Here is a 21660-nt window from a genome sequence, read left to right as displayed (position 1 = left end):
TCAAACAATGGCAGAATTTTGCCCTCGTCGGGCGGGTGTGGCAGGCGGATCTGGGAGCAGCTGGGAAACCAACCGCTGCCCACGATTTCACGCTGGCTGGCCAGTTAACCAATTCACGGCCAGCCAGCATGAAAGGTGAGCTGCAGCGCTACAGCGCTCAGCGCTGCCAGGATGGGGGGCAGGAGGAGCACGAGCACTAAAGTTCGTGCATGCACGTGAGTGTGCACAGTAAAAGCTCCCTGAGGCACAGAGCTGTTTCAGGGAGCTGAGGATTTTTATCAATAAAAATAAAGATTTTTAAAATAATGAAAATATGTCCCCTCATGTGATTCTGTCACATGAGCAGGGACATATTTAATATGAGCGTAAAAAGTTTTTATTCCTTTTTTAATCACTGGTTGAAACCTCATCCCGCCCGAAAGTTTGGACGGCAGCAAGAAATTCCGATCAATTAGTTGATTAAGGGTCTTAGTAGGCTGCTTAATTGTCAGCAGGCATGCTGCTGACTCCCATGCGCGCCTGCTGACCAAAATATCAGGCGAGTGTGTGATGACGTCGGAACGCTTTCCCGATGTTATCACACATCATTTTACACTCGAGCGTGCCACGCACATGACCGCTCGCAAGCGAAAAATTCTGGCCCATGTAACTACTGAAGGCAAAGAAATCTCCTGCCTTTACCTCATCCAGCCTGAATGTGATTCCACAGAGCCTCAGCAATGTGATTGACTCTTCTAACCACCCTCTGAAATAGCCTAGCGAACCAGTCAGTGATAAGCAATAAGTGCTGACCTTGTCAGCAAGGCCCACATGCTGTGAATGAATAAAAAAATGATCACAACAATATCCCAAAAATGTCACATAGATGAATGTATTTTTGGTTCAGTTGGCTTATGTTGGCCAGGAGACTAGGAGAACTTTTAGCTCTCTTGTTTTTAAATACCATGGGATCTATAATGTCCAGTTGAACAGGCAAATGAGTCTTGATTTAACATGTCATCCAGATATTGGCACCATTGACAATCCAGCAATTTCTCTGTACTCCACATAAGTGACAGCTCTTATATGTTATGCTCAAATCCATAACGGGCTTGAACCCAGCAACTTTGGACTTAAAAGCAATCTGATATTAAATTATTCTTTAGGGCTTTTTCTAATTTGTTCAAACTTTCTGTGTAGTATTGTGGTTTATGAATGATTCTAGAGTTTTCAGTGCATGTAAATGTCCTTGCTATTTTTAGATAAAAACAGTCTGATGCCTGTGTGCTGTCATCTCTGCAGTGTCTTAATGCCTGGCAGAAAAGCATGACTTATTAGTTCAAGTCGCACAATCCTTCATTATTCAAATTTTTGACCTGAATAACTTAAAGGCTTTGGCTATTGCATATAAAATATTATTTTTCGAGTCATGAGGGAAGGAGCACCAAAATGTATGCCAAATATGACCTGGCATTATGATTGCTCTTCAAACATTGGCAATACTACATCGAGCAGTGCAGTATAATGCTAAGCACTGTATACAAAAAAAATGCTTACTGCTTGCAATTATGTGATCTTGGCTATAACAAACATTAATTTGCAACTGAAACTTTATTACGTTCAACATTTTGAAAATGAAAATTAATTACTAAGAAAATAACATGAGCAGAACAATTGCTCAATAGAGTTGATGTAATCACAAAATAACATTGGACCCACAAGCTTATGGAATTTTTTTATCCTAACTGATAGACTTACAAAATCAATAACCTGTATTTTACACTTGCAGCTTCAGCAGCAATAACAGGAAAGTAAATTACCTGGTGGCCTTTATTTCCCATTTGTGAATTAATCACATGGCATTTACAAATGGCATTATCACTGAAATATTGCAATCATGATTGAAGACTCTTTATAAACTTACATTTGGTTCATTTATTACTTAAAATGCTCAAATGTTCCTGATGTAATTGTTTTCTGAAAACCAGTACCCTCTTTCATGAATGGAATTACTGGTGGTTTATCTTTTTCACAGTGTACTAAGTGTTTCCTCATGATTTAATTAGGTTGCAGGAACTTTTCATAATTAGATGTTAATCAGTCATGATTAGATTCAGTTATCAGCTTAAAAAGGCAAAAAAAAATGGGTCTCAAAATGAGAACCAAGTCATGGAAAGCAAATCTAGGAAACATTTCTTCACACAAAGGTATGAGGAGGAAGGATGTACATTGTTAGATATCTAGCTCTCTCTCTCTTCAGTACTATGCCCGGAAAGGGCATTGGTAACCATTGACTACTGTATTCATCCATGTTTAAGTTTGGCAAGTTACTGCAGTACTTCATCATTGCCTTCTGCAGATGGCTGACCAGGAGTTTCTTCCACTTTTAACATCTGCCATTGGCACATTTTGGAAGGGGATACAAGGGGATACAGTGGCAGAGTGGTATTGTCACTGAACTGGAGACCCAGGGTAATACTCTGGGGGACCTGTGTTCAAATCATGTGAAATTTGAATTCAATAAAAATCTGGAATTAAAGTCTGATGATGCCATCCTCACCTGGTCTTGGCTGTACAGGGAGGGGAGAAAGAAGAAAGGAAGAGCAATAGTGATAGGGGATTCATTAGTTTGGGGAATGGACGGGAGTTTCTGCGGCTGTAGACATGGCTCCAGGATGGTATGTTGCCTTTATGGTCAAGGGTGTCACCAAGCAGCTTCTGGACATTCTTCTGAGAGACGGTGATAAGCCAGGGATCATGGATCACATTGGTACCAATGATTTAGGTAGGAAGGGGGATGTGGTCCTCCGACCAGAATTTAACGATCTAGGTTGAAAATTAGTAAGCAGGACCTCAAAAGTGGTAGTCTTTGGATTACTCCCAATGCCATGTGCAAGTGAGTACAGAAATAGAAGGGTAAGGCAGATGAATGTGTGGCTGGAAAGATAGTGCAGGAGGGAAGGCTTTAAATTCATGGGTCACTGAGACTGGCTCTGGGGGAGATGGCACCTGTACAAGCCAGATGGGTTGCAACTGAACAGAGCCGGGACTGAGTTCCTTGCTGGGCATTTCGCTAGTGCTGTTGGGAGGGCTTTAAACTAATTCAGCAAGAGTGTGGGAACCAGGAGAGAATGCTAGAGAGGAATACCAGGGTGTACAAAATACTGGGAGACACAAATAGCACTAGTATAGAGAATAGTAAGTTAATAGGTGAAGTCAGAATAAGGGAGAAAGTCATGAAGTCTAAATCAGGGTTATTGTGCATGTATGTGAATGCACGGGGTATAGAAAATAAGGTTGGGGAATTACAAGCAGAAATTGCCATGTGGAAATATGATGTTGTGGCGATAACAGAGGCCTGGCTCAAGGAAGGGCAGGACTGGGTGTTAAATATTCTTGGGTACAAGGTGTTCACAAAAGATAGGAAATGAAGGAAAGGAGGATGGGTGGCGGTATTGGTTAAGGAGAGCATTGCAGTGCTGGAGAAAGAGGATGTCCCAGAGGGCTCAAGGACAGAATCAATTTGGCTAGAGCTAAGGAACAAAAAAGGTGTAATTACATTGCTCGGTGTAGTCCTTAGACCACCAAATAGTGAGAAGCACGTGGAGGAACAAATCTGCAGGGAAATTACAGAGAGGTGCAAACATTATAGGGTGGTTATAATGGGGGACTTAAATTACTCAAATGTAGACTGGGATAGTGGTAGTGTAAAGAGCAAAGAGGGACAATTGTTCCTAGATTGTGCTCAGGAGAATTTTCTACAGCAGTATGTGTCCAATCCAACAAGAAAAGATGCACTAAAAAAAAGCAAAATACTACGGATGCTGGAAACCTGAAACAAAAACAAAAATAGCTAGAAAAACTCAGCAGGTCTGACAGCATCTGCGGAGAGGAAGACAGAGTTAACGTTTTGAGTCTGTATGACTCTTCATCAGAACTAAAAAAAAAATTGAAATGAGGTGAAATATAAGCTGTTAGAGGGGGGTGGGACAGGTGGAGCTGGATAGAGGACCAGTGATAGGTGGAGGCAAAAAAGAGATTGCCAAAGATGTCATAGACAAAAGGACAAAGGGGTGTTGATGATGGTGATATTAGCTAAAGGATGTGCCATTGGATCTGGTTCTTGGAAATGAAGTGGGCCAAGTAGATTAAGTGTCAGCAGTGAACATTTAAGAGGCAGTGTGATCAATATCTCCTAAGGGTTAGGATGGCAGTAGAAAAGGACAATTTGCAATCCCTAGTAAGAATAATTGACTGGGAGAGAGTCGACTTCAATGGGCCAGAATGGTACTGGGCCAGATAGACTAGAACCAAAGGTTGACAGGAGAAACTGTAGCTGAACAATGGGCTACCTTCAAAGAAAAATGGTTCAGGCACAGTCAAGGCATATTCCCTCAAAAGGGAAAGATAGGGCAAACACATCCTGAGCTTCCTGGGTAAAAAAGAAGATAGAAATTAGGATAAAGTATGCTTGTGTCAGGTAGAAAATGCAATTAAGAACCAAGTGGAATACAGAAGGTTCAGAGGAAAGGTGAAAAAGCACATAAGAGAAACAAAGAGGGGTTATGATAAAAGACTTGCAGCCATCATAAAGTCTTCTGTCAGCACACAAATAGTAAGAGCGTGGTAAAAGAAGGATTAGGGCTGACTAGGGATCAAAAAGGGGATTTACACATGGAGGCATGGGGCATGGCTGAGGTGTTAAATGAATATTTAAGGTCTGTCTTTACCAAGGAAGCAGATGCTACTGAGGCCACGGTGACTGAGGAGGAAACTCTGTCACTAGAAAGATTCAAAATTGATAATGAGAAAATGTTGGATAAACAGTCGGTACCTAAATTTGACAAGGCACCGGGACTGGATGAGATACATCCAAGGATATTGAAAGAAGTAAGTGAGGAAATTGCAGGGGCACTGGCCATAAGGATCAGCCCAGCAATTACAGAACAGTCAGTTAAACTTCAGTTGTGCCAAAGGTTCTGGAAACAATTGTTCGGGATCAAATTAATAGTCACATGGAAAAGTGTGGATTAATTAGGAAGAGCCAGCATGGATCTCTAAAGGGGAAATTGTGTTTAACTAATTTGCTGGAGTTTTCTGAAGAGGTAACAGAGAGGGTTGATGAGGGTAATGCTGTTAATTTGGTGCACATAGACTTTGAAAAGGCATCCGATACAGTGCCGCACAACAGATTCATGAAAAGAGTTATTGTTCATGAAATAAAAGAGACAGTAGCAATGCGGATACAAGTTTGGCTGAGTAATAGAGAACTGAAGGTAATGGTCAATGGATATTTTTCAGATTGCAGGAAGGTTTGTAATGGAGTTCCTCAGGGGTCAACATTGGAACCCTTGCTTTTCCTGATATATATTAATGATCTAGATCTTGGTGTGCAGGGGATAATTTCAAAGTTTGTGGATGATATAAAACTTGGAAACATTGTAAACTGTGAGGAGGACAGCATAGAACTTCAAAAGGACATAGACAAGTTGGTGGAGTGGGCAGATAGGTGGCAGATGAAGTTCAATGGGGAGGAGTGTGAAGTGATGCATTTTGGTAGAAAGAACATGGAGAGACAATATAAAATAAGGGGTACAATTCTTTAAGGGGGTGCAGGAACAGAGGGACCCGGGTGTAAAGGTGTATTGATCATTGAAGGTGGCAGGGCAGGTAGAGAGAACAATTAGTAAAGCATGCAGTATCCTGGGCTTTATTAATAGGGGCATAGAGTACAAGAGCAGGAAGATTATGCTGAGCTTATATAAGACACTAGTTAGGCCTCAGCTGGAGTATTGTTTTCTGTTCTGGGCGCCATACTATAGGAAGGATGTGAACACATTGGAGAGGGTGCGGAAGAGGTTTACAAGAATGGTTCCAGGGATGAGAAACTTCAGTTATGAAGATAGATTGGAGAGGTTGGGACTGTTCTTCTTGGAGAGGGGAAGGCTAAGAGGACATTTGATAGAGGTGCTCAAAATCATGAGGGGGCTGGATAAAGTAGATAGGGAGAAACTGTTCAGGCTCGTAAAAGGATCAAGAATGAGAGGGCACAGATTTAAAATGATTTGCAAAAGAAGAAAATGTGATGTGAGAAAAAACTTTTTCACGCAGTGAGTGGTTCGGGTCTAGAATGCACTGCCTGGAAGTATGGTGCTGGCAGGCTCAATTGAGGCATTCAAGGGGGCATTAGATGATTATTTGAATAGAGACAATGTGCAAGGGTTACAGGGAAAAGGCAGGAGAATGGCACTAAGTAATAACGCTCATTTGGAGAGCAGGTGCAGACATGATGGGTCGAATGGCCTCCTTCTGTGCCATAACATTCTGTGATTCTGTGATTGAAACATATGACATAGCAGTTTGTTATCCATCACTGCATTCAAGATGTCACAGAGGCTCTGTATGCCAGAAAAGGGGACTTTTAGGTTCACCAGTCTTGTTCTGGGATGGCAGGACTGTCTTCTGAAGATAGATCAGGGAAACTGGGCCTGTATTCTCTAGAATTTTGAAGAATGAGGGGTGATCTCATTGAAACCTACAAAATACTTAAAGGAATAGACAGAGTAGATGTAGATAAGATGTTTCCCCTGGTTGTGGAGTCTAGAACGATAGGACACACTTTCAAAATAAGGGGGAAGCCACTTAGGACCGAGATGCGGAGAAATTTCTTTACTTACAGGGTTGTGAATCTTTAGAATTCTTTAGCCCAGAGGGCTGTGGAAGCTCAGTCATTGAGTATCTTTAAGGTAGAAGTGATAGATTTCTGATTAACAACAATGTAAAGGGTTATGGGTATAGTATGGATAAATGGCATTGAAGTGTTTGAACAGCCATGATCGTATTGAATGGTGAAGCTGGCTCGACCGCCTGAATGTCCTTCCCCTGTCCCTATGTTCCTACGTGTTCATTGACTCAGTCTAACAAAGAAATGCAGGAGGAGGGGGCAACTGGCTTTCTCAATAGAATGGGCTTCCTCATGGTCAGGGTACCATTTGCCACATACCTATGTATGCACTTGATGTTAGACATTGCCTAGCACATCATGCTGGTGATGATATTCTGGCAGCAGCCATGACTCATTCATCCTGCACCAGTCTGCTATTCCATTAACCTTTCAGCAATCATGTTAAACCAGAGGTTGGTTCTTCGGTGACAAGGGTTACCCATTTTATGCATAATGAAAGTTATGCTGCCCCAAGGAACACCATTGAGAAGGCCAATGAGATGCTGAAGCACTTTTCTGCTGCCTGGAGCACTTGGGAGAATCCCCCAGGCACTCACTGGAATTGGTAAGTCCAATATGTCACATGGTCCACAACCTGGACATCAGGAACATACAGCCCTTTCCACCACAGCATGTTTCAGTGAGGCTGTCTGTGAGCCAGTTCCCCTGAATGAAATGCCAGATGGTCTTGTGGGATGACCATGAGCAGCTCTGGACCTCGTGGGCCCAACTTTTAACTGAACACATTGTCCTGGGCAGCAGGAGCCTGAATTGGCTGACAAGCAATGGCAGGGGCACAGACAGATTGGCAGTGGCGGGAGCATGAAGGCTGTCATTTTGAGAGTGGATGGTAGGTTCATGCTCCATGGAGTCGCTGCCACTCATCCAGGATGGCACCACAGCAACTCGAGGAACCTTCTGGAGCACAAATTGCTGGACTGATGAAATCTTGAAAGCCCCTTTGAGCACTGGCATCTGCAGCCACGAAAGCTGCAGTCTGAGCCTGCATGGCACCAAGCTGGGCTTGCAAGGCAACAAATTGAGATTTCATGACGTAAGTCTGAGTTTCTACTGCAGCTCAGATGTTGAGTGGCTTCTGCTTGTGCTGTAATAGAAGCTGAGATATTAACCAACAGATACTGCACCACTGTTGGATCCATAAGTGTTGTCATGGAGTTGGCCACCATTTGCAGTCTGGAAAGAATGGTCTGCAGTTCTGCAATATGCCCTGTACCAGGATTGAGCTGCTCTATTCCATACTCCTTGACAATGTAGTGAGTCTCTCTGGATGGCCTGATAATGCACTGAACATTTCTGTACACATTCTATCAGCACTTTTCTAAGTTCTGTCCCATCGATTTCCTCATCCAAACCCTCTGCAGCAAAACTCAGGTGTGACCTCACCCTCCACGAAGCTGAAAACTATGCCCTGGTCTGGCTGCAGCCTACTCATGCCAAGTATGCAGATCCTACCTTTATGCTACCCTCTATGATTCATGCTGTCATATTTTTATAATGAAATAAAGACACCAATCACTCATTTATTGTGGGTTCCTTTATTGAGACTAAGTACCTGAGAACAGACATACATGGATAGGAAGCTTGAAGGCATCAGAGCTGCAGAGCTGTGTGTCTATGATCAGCTGAAAGCAAAAGCGAAACTAAAACTGAATCACATGGCACGCTTCCTTTCTAGTGATGCCATGCTGAAACCACTTAAAGGCATATCACAGCACACACCAATATCTGAGCTTGTGGCTGTGAATGTCAGTTTGAGTGTTGGTGTTTCTTCTTCCTCAGTCTGTTCTCCCTCAGCCTCAGGCAACACTGGCTAGTCAAACAACAGTTCTTGGGCATCTGAAAACATAAATGCACAAGGGCAGGTTTGGTGTAGAGGAAGAATCAGCCACTGATCACATCTTCAGTGATCGTTGCCAGCAGATTCTCCTCCTTGGGTCTTAGCACATGCAACCATGCCTTCCCCTGCTGCTGCTGCTGCTGCTGTCTATTATGGGACACCTTGTCCTGCATTACAGGGTCCTGTGTTAATGGGTGCAATTTACTGCCCTTCCCCAAAGCAAGTTTAGAGGTGGTCGGGACATTTAACCGGGCGGGAGGGTGCCGGATAGGGACCTTACCACTTTCCCTCCTCAGCCCCAAGTAAGTCAATTGATGCTCACCTAAGGACCTCATCCGAACTCTGCTGGTATTCAAGCAGTGGCAGGTTGTTGGGGTCGGGGGGTTGCAGAAGATGTTGTTGCCATGCATGGAGACCGAAATGCAAACCCTTTTGTAAACCCTGTCCAATTTGCTAGTGGACTGCTGGGGGTCCCTCAATAGCCACTCAGTGTCTGATTGAGGGATCAGGCATCGAGAAATGGGGCGCTACTGAAAGTCATCCTGCTGCCTTTGCTGCCGACCAGACCATCCCATTCTTGTGGTCCCTGTTGTGTTTTTATAATGAAATAAAGGCACCAATCACTCATAAGGGATTGGGTAAACACATTGTGGGTTCATTTATTTAGACTAGGCACATAAGAAGAGCTTTATAAGGTAAAAAGTTTGAAGACACATTAGCAGCAGAGCTGTGTGCTGTGGTCTGCTCAAAATCAAAATGAGGCTAAACCTGGATCACATGACACACTTCCTTTCAGTGATGTCATGTTGCGACCCATTAAAGGCATATTACAACAGCCCCCACCAAAAGAGCCCCAACCTGGCCTCACTCACCTGTGGCCTGGGATGTCTCGCTGATTCTGGGCCTCTGGTGGGCACATTACTGGCAGCAGCCACCACTCCCCCACTGGCACTCTGATTGGCCAGCAACTCTCAGAGGCAGAGCATCCACTCCCTACCTGGCACTTAATAAGATGGGTCCTTTCCCTGAGGAGGTGACCGGGGGCTCTAAACAGCTCTCCAGCCAATGGGTGAGACCCCCATCACCTCCATTAGATACTGCCCCAATGAATGTGGTACTATGTTTTGTGTAATGTGCCTACCACAGTTGAATAGCTGACGATGTGTCTCAGCTGTGATATGAGCGTTTGACTTCCAGCAGTGCCATTTGTGTGTGAAGTAAAGCAAGTGATTGTGAAGTTTGAGCCATGGTTGATGTAGATTGTTGTAGTAATATGTTTAAATTCAGTGGGGTACCACATCTAATCTGAGATCGATTAGCTCTCTCTTAAAAATGCTTTTCAACATTCTCTTATGGTACTTCCTAACTATTGGTCTTGTGCAAGCATTTAATGAAAGATGAAGTTTACCATCCACTTTGCACTGTATTCACAAGCAAGTTGATTCTGAGAAGCCTCAATTCCAATGAGCTGGGGGCCACTACTGGCCTCACACTGTCCACAGGTTAAGCCTTGATCAGAAGGATAGGACACTGTAGCATCATTGGAGGAAGAGGTCTTCAATACATCACATTTCCCATGCCCACTAGGCAAGTTGGGATTCACTGCTGGGCTCTTCCCTCTTTACTCACAGTTACTTGGAGAATCCTTGTTGGTTTCTTTTCCTCCGCTTGGTAATAGCCCACATAATGTTAAAAACCGTTTTCAGTTATAAGGCTAAGGCACTTCATTCCAACTAATTACTGATATCAATTCTCCTTTATTATGACTACCTTAACTCACAAGACACATTCTTTATAAATAACATCTCCTCCCCTTTCCTACGCAATTTGTTACAGCAATATATGATGACTGTGATTTGGAAATCCAATCTGCCGTTGATTTGAGACATATGAAGGACATTGTAAAGAGTGACTGAACGTCTTCACCCAAAATTAGTTCTTCTTTTGCATGGTCACTTTCACCCTTGCCTTCACTTTATACTGTATCTTTATTTTTGTAACAAACAGCTGGTTTTCTTAAATCCCTCTCCATTGTCTCCACCTTCATCACAAATGGATGGAGCTCATAGACTTTTGTGTCACTAAAATTGAGACCATTCGCTCAGCTGCTTTTGCTGCTCCCCTTATCCATTCTGTCATAGCCATAGGTTTGGCTGAAATGGTTTCTCTTCCTGATCCCATGCAAACACCTCTACTGACCCTCAAGGGTCCATCCTTCTTCCCTTCCTAGATCTCACCTATATGCTGCCCCTCAGTAACATCACCTATAACCACAGCATCAGTTTCCAGTTGTGCCCTGATGATAGCTAGCTCGACCTCACCACCACCTCCCTTGATTTCTCTACTGTCCCTAAACTGTTTGACTAATTATCTGACACCCAGATAAGCAGAAATTTTGCCCAACTAAATATTGGGAAGGCAAATATTGAGGCCCCTGCCACATATTGTGTTCCCTAGCCACCAACTCCATCCCTTTCCCTTGCAACTGTCTGAGACAGAAGCAAATTGTTTGCAGGTCATTTCAGCTACCAACCATGTATCCCCACAACACTAAAGCTGCCTATCCCCACATCCAGCTCATCTCCTGCTGAAATCCTCATCCTTTGTTACCTCGGGGCTTGATTATTCTAAAGCACCCATGCTTTTTTGACCTCCATAAACTTGGGGCCATCCAAAACTCTGGTGCCTGTGCCCTAACTCTGGCCCATTCATCGCACCCCTATGCTCACTGTCCTGCATTGGCTTCTGATTAAGCAATGCCTTGGTTCTAAAGTACTCATCTATGTTTTCCAATCTCTCCAAGGGATTACTCCTCCCTATCTCTGTAATCTCCTGCAAGATAATTGCATTCCTCCAATTCTGGTGTCTGCAACCTTCAGCTGCCAAGGCTGGAAGCTCTGGAATTCCTGCCCTAACACCTCTGCCTCTCTTTGCTTCTTTATGACACTCCTTAAAACCTAACTCTTTGATCAAGATTTTGATTAGGTGCCCTATTGTCCCCCCTTGTGGTTTGGTGCCACATGTTGTTTGATAATCCTCCTGTGAAGAACTTTAGGAGATTGAAGGTGCACTATAAATACTTTGTTGTTGTTGGCCTTATTAGTAAATTATGTTGCTTGCTTATTCACTGGACGCAGAATACGCTTTCAAAGAGCCTGGTGATGCCTCAATTTAACAAATCCCCCTCTCAGTAATGTGAAGGTTGACATGATGTGGGGTGGGGGGAGCACAACTGTTGCTCGACAGAAATATCAAGCACAGGTCCATATTGTAACAGACAAATGAAACCAGAGTGACCTTGAACCCTCTTTAGGCCCATTTTAGATGCTGCCAAATGTAAGGAGACACAATCGACTGTAGAGCTCCTTCAAACACATGTTGATTTGTTGCTCATAAGTATGGTGGAAGAAGACATTTTGCAGCATATCAAACTGACTGCAGATATGGAATTAGAAAGAATTTAGAGTCTTTGAAGGCTTTTAGCATCATTTGGGATGTGTGCAGTCTTTGAGAAATTAAATCTCATGGAAACAATAAAAATGGATGAACAGAAAAGTTGCTTTATTGTGATTTCAAAGACACTCCTTTCCATAGTTTTTTTTTGAAGACATGCTAATACAGCCCAGCCATTTTCAGTCTCAAAGAATCACTACCCCATTACTTTCCATTCCTTATCGTCATGCTTGAGCCGATCTAACAATAACCCCATTAAATTATGTGAAACTATTTTGTCTGATGTTGGGAGGCATTTTAGAACTAAGTGATACAAATAAATGCAACTTATAAACGCAATTTGAGGCTGTGTACTATGTGTATATTGACTGTTATGTGCATATTTTATATACACGTAAACAGATCTGGACAAAGAGCTTTCAGAGACTGTAGCAAGTCTTCTGAACTTCGAAAGAAACATTTTGAACCAATTAGATGATGGCGTAGGTACAGGTGCGCTGACATATTGTTCGGTGTGATTACACTGTTCACATATATAATGGATTAGCATCGTTTGATGAACAGTTGTTGGGCTGCCAGTAAACGTGAGGTTACACATTTACCCAACATTTGGACTATTATGATCTGACATTTTGAAGATATTCATCAACTCACAAGTCATATATATTGTAGATTCGAAATTCAAACCAGGTTCTGTTATATTCTTTCATAAGAGCAATGTTTTAATACATGTTCTTTACTATTTTATGATAATTTGTATTACACACAATGCTTGTGTGTGCATTAAAGCTTGGCGTTTCCACCAGCGCGTTTTTTTAAATGCTTTGCATAATTTGGAAGGATGTTGAATCCAGTGCCTCCTCATATCGGTAAATTTTGAAGTGACTACTGAATTCATGTTAGAGAATGAATCACCCGAATGATTCAGACATTCAGAATGGCTTTTGGGCTTAGTCAATATTATTGACGAGAAAACATTCTGAAGGCACCTGAAAGTTGAGCGTAAAACAGCGAGTAATAGGTAATTAGTTTTCGAACATTTCCAGGAGTCCAGCTAAGTTCATAATTGAGATTGTTGACCTAATACAAAAGACTTGTCGACATCAGCATAGTAGCACATGTGTATTTCACCGCTTATATTGGGGCAATCGCCTCATCTTCCACGCACAGTCGGAATGTACTCTGCAAGTTTTAACCGAAGGCTTTGATGCAAAGGAATGTCATATTATTTCGATTACAAAAATATTTAGAATGACAATTCGGTGACTTTAATAAACGGAGTTTGTTGATTCTGAAATCCTGTCGTCAATTTTTTTTAAATCACCACAGAATACGCTGGCGCCTTTAAACCAGTTGCACAAAACAATCCATTGTTGGCAGATTTCGGGGACATGGCAAACCTGTCAAGTAATGGAAATCGTTTCAATTTGAAAGAAAAAAAACTGCGGCTTTGCCCATGATGAGCCATATTAGCTCAGTGTGGTTTCAAAACTAGTTTGGCGGAAGATTTTTTGAACACATGTTAACACATGTGGAATGTTGTGATACTGCACTTTGAAGAGCGTTTTCCGGAACGCTCCCTACAAATATGAAGCTGATGCCACGCAGACGGTGCCTTCGTTTTAAAAACATTTAATCACGTGTTTGTTTATTTTTTTTTTGTTTAGTCCATTAGGTTGAAAAATTGGAACTGATGGTGCGTGAGTAAAAATGTGAGAATTGTTGACAAGAGAGGCTCGTAAGAAAAAGAAGGGGCTACAGATGAAACCCCAGCCGATTGGACGTCAGCAGAGCTGAAGAGGCAGCTCCCCGAGCGCACTTGGAGACTGATTGAAAGATCCCACACTGGCTGCTGCAGAAACACAGTTCCCTGGGCAGTTTTTAACAGCTGTGCGCTGCACATCCACAACATCTCCAATCTGCTGCATATTCAAAACTAAAAGAGTTTACCTTTATCATCCGCCAATGGCCTCCGGTGAATTGCCTTTTCAACGCGTTTTAAGAAGGTTGAAAGTTTTCAGACTGACGATGAATATTTACCTGGGGGTGAATAAGAAGTAGTTTTTGGTTGACACTGATTGCATGGTATTGGGCATTCGATACGGATGCACCAATGTTAAAATAGACAATGTTAAAACGATATGGTGTAACTTGTAATTGTGCCTTTATGTTTGCATAGGTTATGCCAATTGAAATACAACTTGAAGCGATGGATTGAAGCCCGGAATTTCTCTGTCAGTGAAATGGGGCATGGTACGTTGCCAATGGCAACTTGAAAAGATCAATTTCCCTTTCGTTCGCATAGGGAACAAACTGGATTTTCTGCCGAAGACGAAGATTCTATTTAGCCTCAATAAAACGGACTGAGTCACACCAGGTAGCGTGCGTTTAATAATTGCAAACAGTGGTAAAAACAATTTAACAAACACCCTGTGATTGTACTGCGATTACCATTATTGTGTGATGACGCTTATATTCGAATAGTTTCACTTTAAGGACATAGGTCCTTGAGACGAAGATTCACCATGGAAAACATTTCAGGAACAGGGACCCTGAATAGGTCTTGCTACGGTTCGGAGGATCTGTGTGAGTTTTACAAAGGCGCCGACACTAACTTCACACTCGAACAGTATCCAGATTTTTACATTGTGCTGCCCGTGATTTATTCGGTGATCTGTGCCGCTGGGCTCACAGGCAACACGGCCGTGATTTATGTGATTTTAAAAGCTCCTAACATGAAGACAGTGACCAATATGTTCATCTTAAATCTGGCCATTGCGGACGACCTTTTCACCCTAGTCCTGCCTATCAATATTGCGGATCATCTACTATACTACTGGCCCTTTGGGGAGATCATGTGCAAGCTCATCCTTTCCATTGACCACTACAATATTTTCTCCAGCATTTATTTCCTGACAGTCATGAGTATAGACCGCTACCTGGTGGTCCTCGCCACAGTCCGCTCTAAAAAGCTGCCGCACCGCACTTACAGGGCTGCCAAAATCGTCAGCCTCTGTGTCTGGGTCCTCGTTTCCCTTATCGTTTTGCCCTTCACAATCTTTGCCGAAGTCTACACCGATCCCATGAACAGGAAAAGCTGCGCCCTGGTGTTCCCCAAGCCGGAACGCGCCTGGCTGAAAGTCAGCCGCATCTATACCCTCATCCTCGGCTTTGCAATCCCAGTCACTACAATCTGTGTCCTCTACACTCTGATGTTGTACAGGCTCCGGAGCATGCATTTGAATTCGAACGCCAAAGCTCTGGACAAGGCCAAGAAGAAGGTGACGTTGATGGTCTTCATTGTGCTGACCGTGTGTCTCTTCTGCTGGACGCCCTTCCATCTCACCACCATTGTCTCTTTGACCACGGATGTGCAAGAGACGCCGCTTGTGATTGGGATCGCCTACTTCATCACAAGTTTAAGCTATGCTAATTCCTGCTTAAATCCCTTTCTGTACGCCTTTCTGGATGACAGTTTCCAGAAAAGTTTCAAGAAATTGTTGGAATGCAGGGCAGGGTAGACAAGGCTGGGTGGGGCTTGTCCGGAAAAGCTGGATAATCAATCTTACAAAATGTTATTGTTGTAATATAAATGAAACCCTAAGCGTTAACTTTCAAGTTTTCTGCCGCCACCTGTTGTTACGGCCGCCGATTATTCGCCTTATCCGAGGAAATTATCGACCCTTCTTGGATGATACGGTACAATGGCTGATGCCAAATTGTTCTGTTGGTCAATAATGGCTTGGGTAAATCCATACGTGCGGCGGTATAGCCTTGACGGTGTTACAGCTAGAGCTCACTGTGAAACTATAGGTGCCACTGCCCCCTCATTTTGCCGCACTAACGCCTGTTACATGCGAGACCGGTTCTCGAGCAGATTTTGCTGATTTTTTTAAAACTTCGCTGGGAGTAGCCGTGTAGGACAAGCCTGAGGGGGAGGGGGAGCGTGGGATGTAGTTAACATTTTCGGTAGCATGAAACCTTGAGATTCAGCGTTACATTATGTAGTTGTTGCAGCTTTATACATTGACATGGAAGGGTCGTATTGTAAATTTAAACGGGCCAATGGCAACGACTATACACCATCCTTCATATTTCGGGAGACTGCATGTTGAACGCACTGAATTCTGAGGCTTACCATCACTTTCTAGATAATCTAACAAGTTGTTGCACTTTTTCCTCCTCATCACTTGTCAAGCGCGGTACGGCATATAGACCCTATGTAAACCTATGCCTGTTAGATACTCTGCTTTTGGTATTCACATTGTTCTGACTCTCAAATCATATAAATAAACGTCACTGAAAATGCGTTTTTGCTTCTTATATTTTAAAGCGTGGATTGTACCAATCCAGAGTGAGTGATCTCGAAAGGTCTTGCATAACATAAGCATATATTGAAGTCAAAATCGTCGCCTTTTAAATTTAAAAAAATCATTTTGTTACACTTTATTTGCACTTAGTCGTTTTATAAAAAGCAACATCAAGAAGTCACGTTCTTTAGTAATTTAAAGGTGTAGTAGATGCCAGAAGACAAATCTCGAAAAATACACCACTCACTGAATAAATTAAGTTGAAAACACCTAATTAGTTACGAAGTGAAATTTGTGAAAAGCTGCTAAACATGCACGTGATAGTTGCAAACAAAATCAAATATATCACCCCTATTTTCTTGTATTTTGCTTACGATGAAAACAAAAATATATCAGCAACAGAAAGACAGGAGCGAGTCCCAATATTTCACGAAAGTAAACCCACTGGCGTCCATTTACAGAATGTACTGTCACAGTCAGCTCAGTCAGAGTTGTGTTCTAATTGACCAGCTATCTAAAAATACAGTTTAAAAAAAAACAATTGTGTGTGAATTAACTTCCTACTTTTTGAAAGATCAGATTCTTTGGGCTGAATTTTCATCCCGAGGTGAGTTTTAAGGTGGGAGTGCGGGTCTGTCCACTTGTTCCCGCCTCAAACCTATTTTCAGGGAGATAGTTTCTGGCAGGCGGGTGATCCGGGGAGGAGGGGCAGAGGCACATCCAGCAGAACAACTCAGATGGATCCATTGGGGCTGTGAGGGCCACAGCCGCAGGCCACCCTGTGGTGGGCTCTCCATTCCCCCCGCCCCCGCCAGCCCATGTAATGATGACCTGGCAACTCTGGCAGTTCTTCAGAGGGTGTCTCCATCTTGTGACACCTCCATGGCTTCTCATTCACAGCGGCAGCGCCCACCTCTCCTGGTGAGGCTGCTGACTGCCCAGAGCCTCGAATGCTCCCACTGGAGTTTCCGGCTGAGGAACTGGCCAATTGGATGAGGTTGAATTTTCGCCAGGGAAGCGGAAAACATGAGGTGGGTCTGTTTTGGGGTCAGAAACCTGCTCCAGGTGGGAAAATTATTTAACTCCCAATTTTCACAGGAGTGAACTGTTAATTGAGATGGAGATGGGTTTGTGCACTTAGAGCCAGTGGGGATGGGAATGGAGATGGGTTAGATGAAGTGTGGACTCATTCAGACTCAGCAGCCATCACTGAGGCTGTTGGTTGTCCTGAGTGAGAGATCTGTGGTTTGTGCCAAAGTCTTCCACGGCACTAGAGGAAAGCCAGGTGTCACAGGAGGGTGGAAAACTGGTACCCAGGGCAGGGTAGACCCTTGTTTCATCAATACCAACCTGGATCAAATGCTGGAGGTCATGAGGGAGAGGAGAGAAGTCCTCATACGGAGGGTGGCTGGACGAGGCCACCTCGCTGTGCTGCCATACCATCTCTCTGTTCAGCATCATCTCCGTCAGCCTCCAATTCCGCCTCCCCTCTCACCCACTGCTCCTCCTCCAAAGACCTGTCTACTTCCAGGGCCTCACAATCCTCAAGGTTCACACCTCTCTGGAGGGCAATGTCATGGAGAGTGCAACAGATCACCACAGTGACTGAGACTGAGCAGGAGGTCATTGGAGAGCACCATGCAATTGTTCTAGGCATATGAGAAGCCTGATGTCCTGCTCAATGGTTGTCCTGCTGAACAGGTGTCATTGGTTGTATCATCTCTGTCCACTTTCTAGGGCAACCCACAGAAGGATTCAGTGGCTAGCTCTTTAAAAGATTTCCTTTGTCCCTGAGGCTCCATCCACACATTTTGGAGGCTGGTGTGAAGATCTGAGGCAGCCAGGACGGGCAGAGGATGAAGGAATCATGCCAGCTGCCGGAAAAGTGACTGTAGACATGGAGGAAGCTCTTTTTGTGGATGCAGATCAATTGGACATTGAGGGAATGAAAGCCACTTCTGTTGATAGCTAGTCATTGAGTACCTTAATGCCACATGGGTGCAAACTATGATGCCCTACTCCGAGGGAAATACAATGATGGAAGCAAAACCCAATTCCCTCTGTCCCTGCTAGGCCTTGTCCGTCATTAAATACATGTGCTGTCCAGCTCTGGTAAAAATGACATCAGTAACCAGCTGGATGCAGTGGTGTGCAGGCATTTTATGATGTTAATAAGGTTCATAGCTGATCCTTGAAAGGAGCCAGAAGCGACAAGTTCAAGGTCTCAATCTTTGACAGCCACTAGCGGGGCAAGATGACCAATACTGCAAAATGCAAGGTCTTCAGTGATGAGGGTGCGGATGTCCGTGACCATCAGACACCTGAAGCACGGGGTTTTGGTCATCTCCAGGTAGCCCTGTTTTCACCTGTAGACCTTAATTTGAGGGTACGGCTTCTGGGTTCTTCCTTCCCCTCTCTCCTCTCTTGTGCCCTCCTGGTGCTCATAGTCCCGCCTTTCCTCATTGTCACTGGACTCAAAATATGACAGTCATGCCCCAATTGCCAGCTGGAGCCTTCCTTCTGGACAGCTGGCCACTCAGTTGTCCTTGGCCACTCAGTCGTCCTGCATTCTTCTTCCCCCAGGATGCCAGGGGTTGCCAATGCCAGGGGCATGACAGAATGGATTGCTAGCCGGCTTCAAGACAGAAAGCAGAAATGGGAGTAAAAGATAGTTATTTGGAGTGACAGAATGTGGGAAGTGGTGTTTCGCAGTGATCAGTGCTGAGACCACTGCACAATTTACATTAACGAGTTGGACTTTGGAAATAAAAACACAATTTCCAAATTTGTAGATGCCAGCAATTTTTGGGGCTGAGAATAGTGAATACCAAGGAGGAGTGCAACAAATTACATTAATAATCTTGCAGAATGGGCAAATAATTTAAAAATCAAGTTGAACACAGATAATTGTGAAGTGGTACATTTTGGTAGAGGGAATAGGGAATATTATTGGAATGTGCAAGTCTAGGTGGTATTGAATAACAAAATGATCTTGGAGTACAAATACATTAATCACTAAAAGTTGTGCCAGAGGTTAGCAAGGTCATGAAAAAAATCAAACCAAGCACAAGACTTTATTTCTAGAGGGATAGAATTGATAAGTAGGGAAGTTATGGTAAACCTGCATCAAACCTTTCTTGGACTATTGTGTGCAGTTCTGGTTGCCGCATTATAAAAAGAATTTGGAGCACTGGAGAGGATAAACCTGCACATGAACTTTGTGTTCCTTGTACCAGCACACCTAAGTCTCTTTGAATGTCAACACTTATACATTTTGCACCTGTTAAAAAATATCCTGTTTTTTTATTCTTACAACCAAAGTGAATAACTTCACATTTCCTTGTATATTTCTCCATCTTGTTGCCTATTCACCTAACCTGTCTATATCTCTTTGTAGTCTCTCTATGTTCTCCCCGCAACTGACCTTTCCACCTAGTTTGGTACCATCAGCAAACTTAGGTGCATTATTCTCTGTCTCTTCCTTTAAGTTAAGGAGATACATAGTTGTTTGCCCTGTTCACGCAGGTCCCAGAGGCTTTCAAAACCTTGACATGAAAAAACCCATAGGTCAGAATTTTCCCGATGATGTGCGAGGGTTGGGCGCAGTAAAATGTTGCACAGTAACGTTGGGCGTGCGTCCCGACAACACCGCGCGCCATTGTGATATTTCATTGGCTGGGCATGCGTTGATCTCTGATGCGTGCCTGCCATTAATTAACGGACCACTTAAGGCCCTTGAGGCAGCAATCGACAGCGATTTTTTGGGTGGAATCTTCAGGTTCGCGCATGGGCACAACAGGCAGGCAAATAGGACACATTTGTATAAACCTCATCCACAGGCGGGATAAGAGGGCTCAGTGGGGTCATGAGTGTGCTTTGTCAAATATTGTTTTTTCAAAGTTACTGATACTTGCCTGTGTGATCTGCAATACTTCAAAGTGCATACCAGCTGCTTGGTCTGGACTCACAACCTTCAGGTCAGCACCCTGCAGTGAGGAATCTTTTTTGGGCCTGCAGGTTTCAGGAAGCCTTCCCTTAGCCTGGGAATGGGAGCTGAACTCTCCACTGCAGGCACCTCCTCTGAGGAGGAAGGGAGGGCTAGAAGGGGGAGGAAACCAGGAGGGCACATTCAGCCTCCAGGGTAGCCACCTTTGGGAGGACAGGCGCAGGCACAAGGGGCGCAGGGCCAAGAGGTAGTCCAAGGCGGAAGGAGCCGCAGAAGACGCCACTATCCTGCTGCCAGGGTATACAGGCGGCGAAGCAGCTACCTCAATATGTTTGAGGTGCAGTGCTGAAGGAGGGTCCGTCTTTCAAGGAAGACAGTCAACTATATCTGTCAGATAAAAATAAAAATACCTGGAAAAACTCAGCAGATCTGGCAGCATCTGCGGAGAGGAACACAGATAACGTTTCGAGAACGTTAATTGTATTCCTCTCCGTAGATGCTACCAGACCTGCTGAGTTTTTACAGGTATTTTTATTTTTGTTTTGGATTTCCAGCACGTGCGGTTTTTTGCTTTTATATCTGTCAGATGCTAGGGCCTGAGATCTCCGCGAACTGTGTGGGTGGACACCCCACGCCAGTGGCTTTAAAGGTCACAGCTTCCCTCAACATCTATGCCTCTGGCTCTCTCCAGGGGTCGGTGGGTGATCTTTGTGGTGTCTCCCAATCAGCTGTCGACACTTGTGTCAAGTAGGCTACAAATGGTCTGTTTAAGCGTGCATCGACCTTCATCCACTTCCATTGGGACCAGGCAAGCCAGACACAGCGAGTCAGAGGCTTCACAGCAATTGCTGACTACCCCCGTGTTCACGGTGCTATAGACTGCACATATGTGGCCATCAAGGCGTCAGCAGGTGAGCCCGGTGCCTTTGTCAACTGGAAAGGCTTCCACTCCATGAACGTGCAGATAGTGTGTGATCACAGGATGCTGATTCTACCAGTCTGTGCAAGGTACCCAGGAAGCTCCCACGACGCCTACATCCTCAGACACTCCCAGGTGCCGGGGCTCTTCAGTGCTCCATTTTGACTGGATGGATGGCTGCTGGGTGACAAGGGCTATCCCCTCAGAAGGTGGCTCATGACACCTCTCCGCCATCCAAGAACAGAAGCTGAGCAGTGATACAATAGGAGCCACGCCTCCACAAGGGCTGTGTTGGAGAGAGCCATTGGTGTTCTCAAGATGCGCTTCCGATGCCTCCACAGTCTAGTACCCCACCAGACCATGTGTTGCTGACAGTGGTTACATGCTGCGCTCTTCACAATCTTGCACTGGAAAGGGGGGGCGCTGTTGGCGATGAAGGCATAGATGCAATGGCTCTGGCTACACACGATG

General features: G+C 44.1%; 1 protein-coding gene across 1 annotated transcript; it reads left to right on the top strand.

Moving 5' to 3' along the window:
* Nucleotides 1–14539: 14539 nt before the first annotated feature.
* Nucleotides 14540–15535, top strand: npbwr2b (neuropeptides B/W receptor 2b). The gene has a single exon (XM_041205445.1). It carries the CDS (start codon nucleotides 14540–14542, stop codon nucleotides 15533–15535), a length of 996 nt encoding a protein of 331 aa, XP_041061379.1.
* Nucleotides 15536–21660: the final 6125 nt, after the last annotated feature.

Source organism: Carcharodon carcharias, chromosome 14 (genome assembly GCF_017639515.1).
Source record: "Carcharodon carcharias isolate sCarCar2 chromosome 14, sCarCar2.pri, whole genome shotgun sequence".
Classification (NCBI taxonomy): Eukaryota; Metazoa; Chordata; class Chondrichthyes; order Lamniformes; family Lamnidae; genus Carcharodon; species Carcharodon carcharias.
The sequence above is the reverse complement of the archived record's forward strand: the minus strand, read 5'-3'. Positions and strand labels throughout refer to the sequence as shown.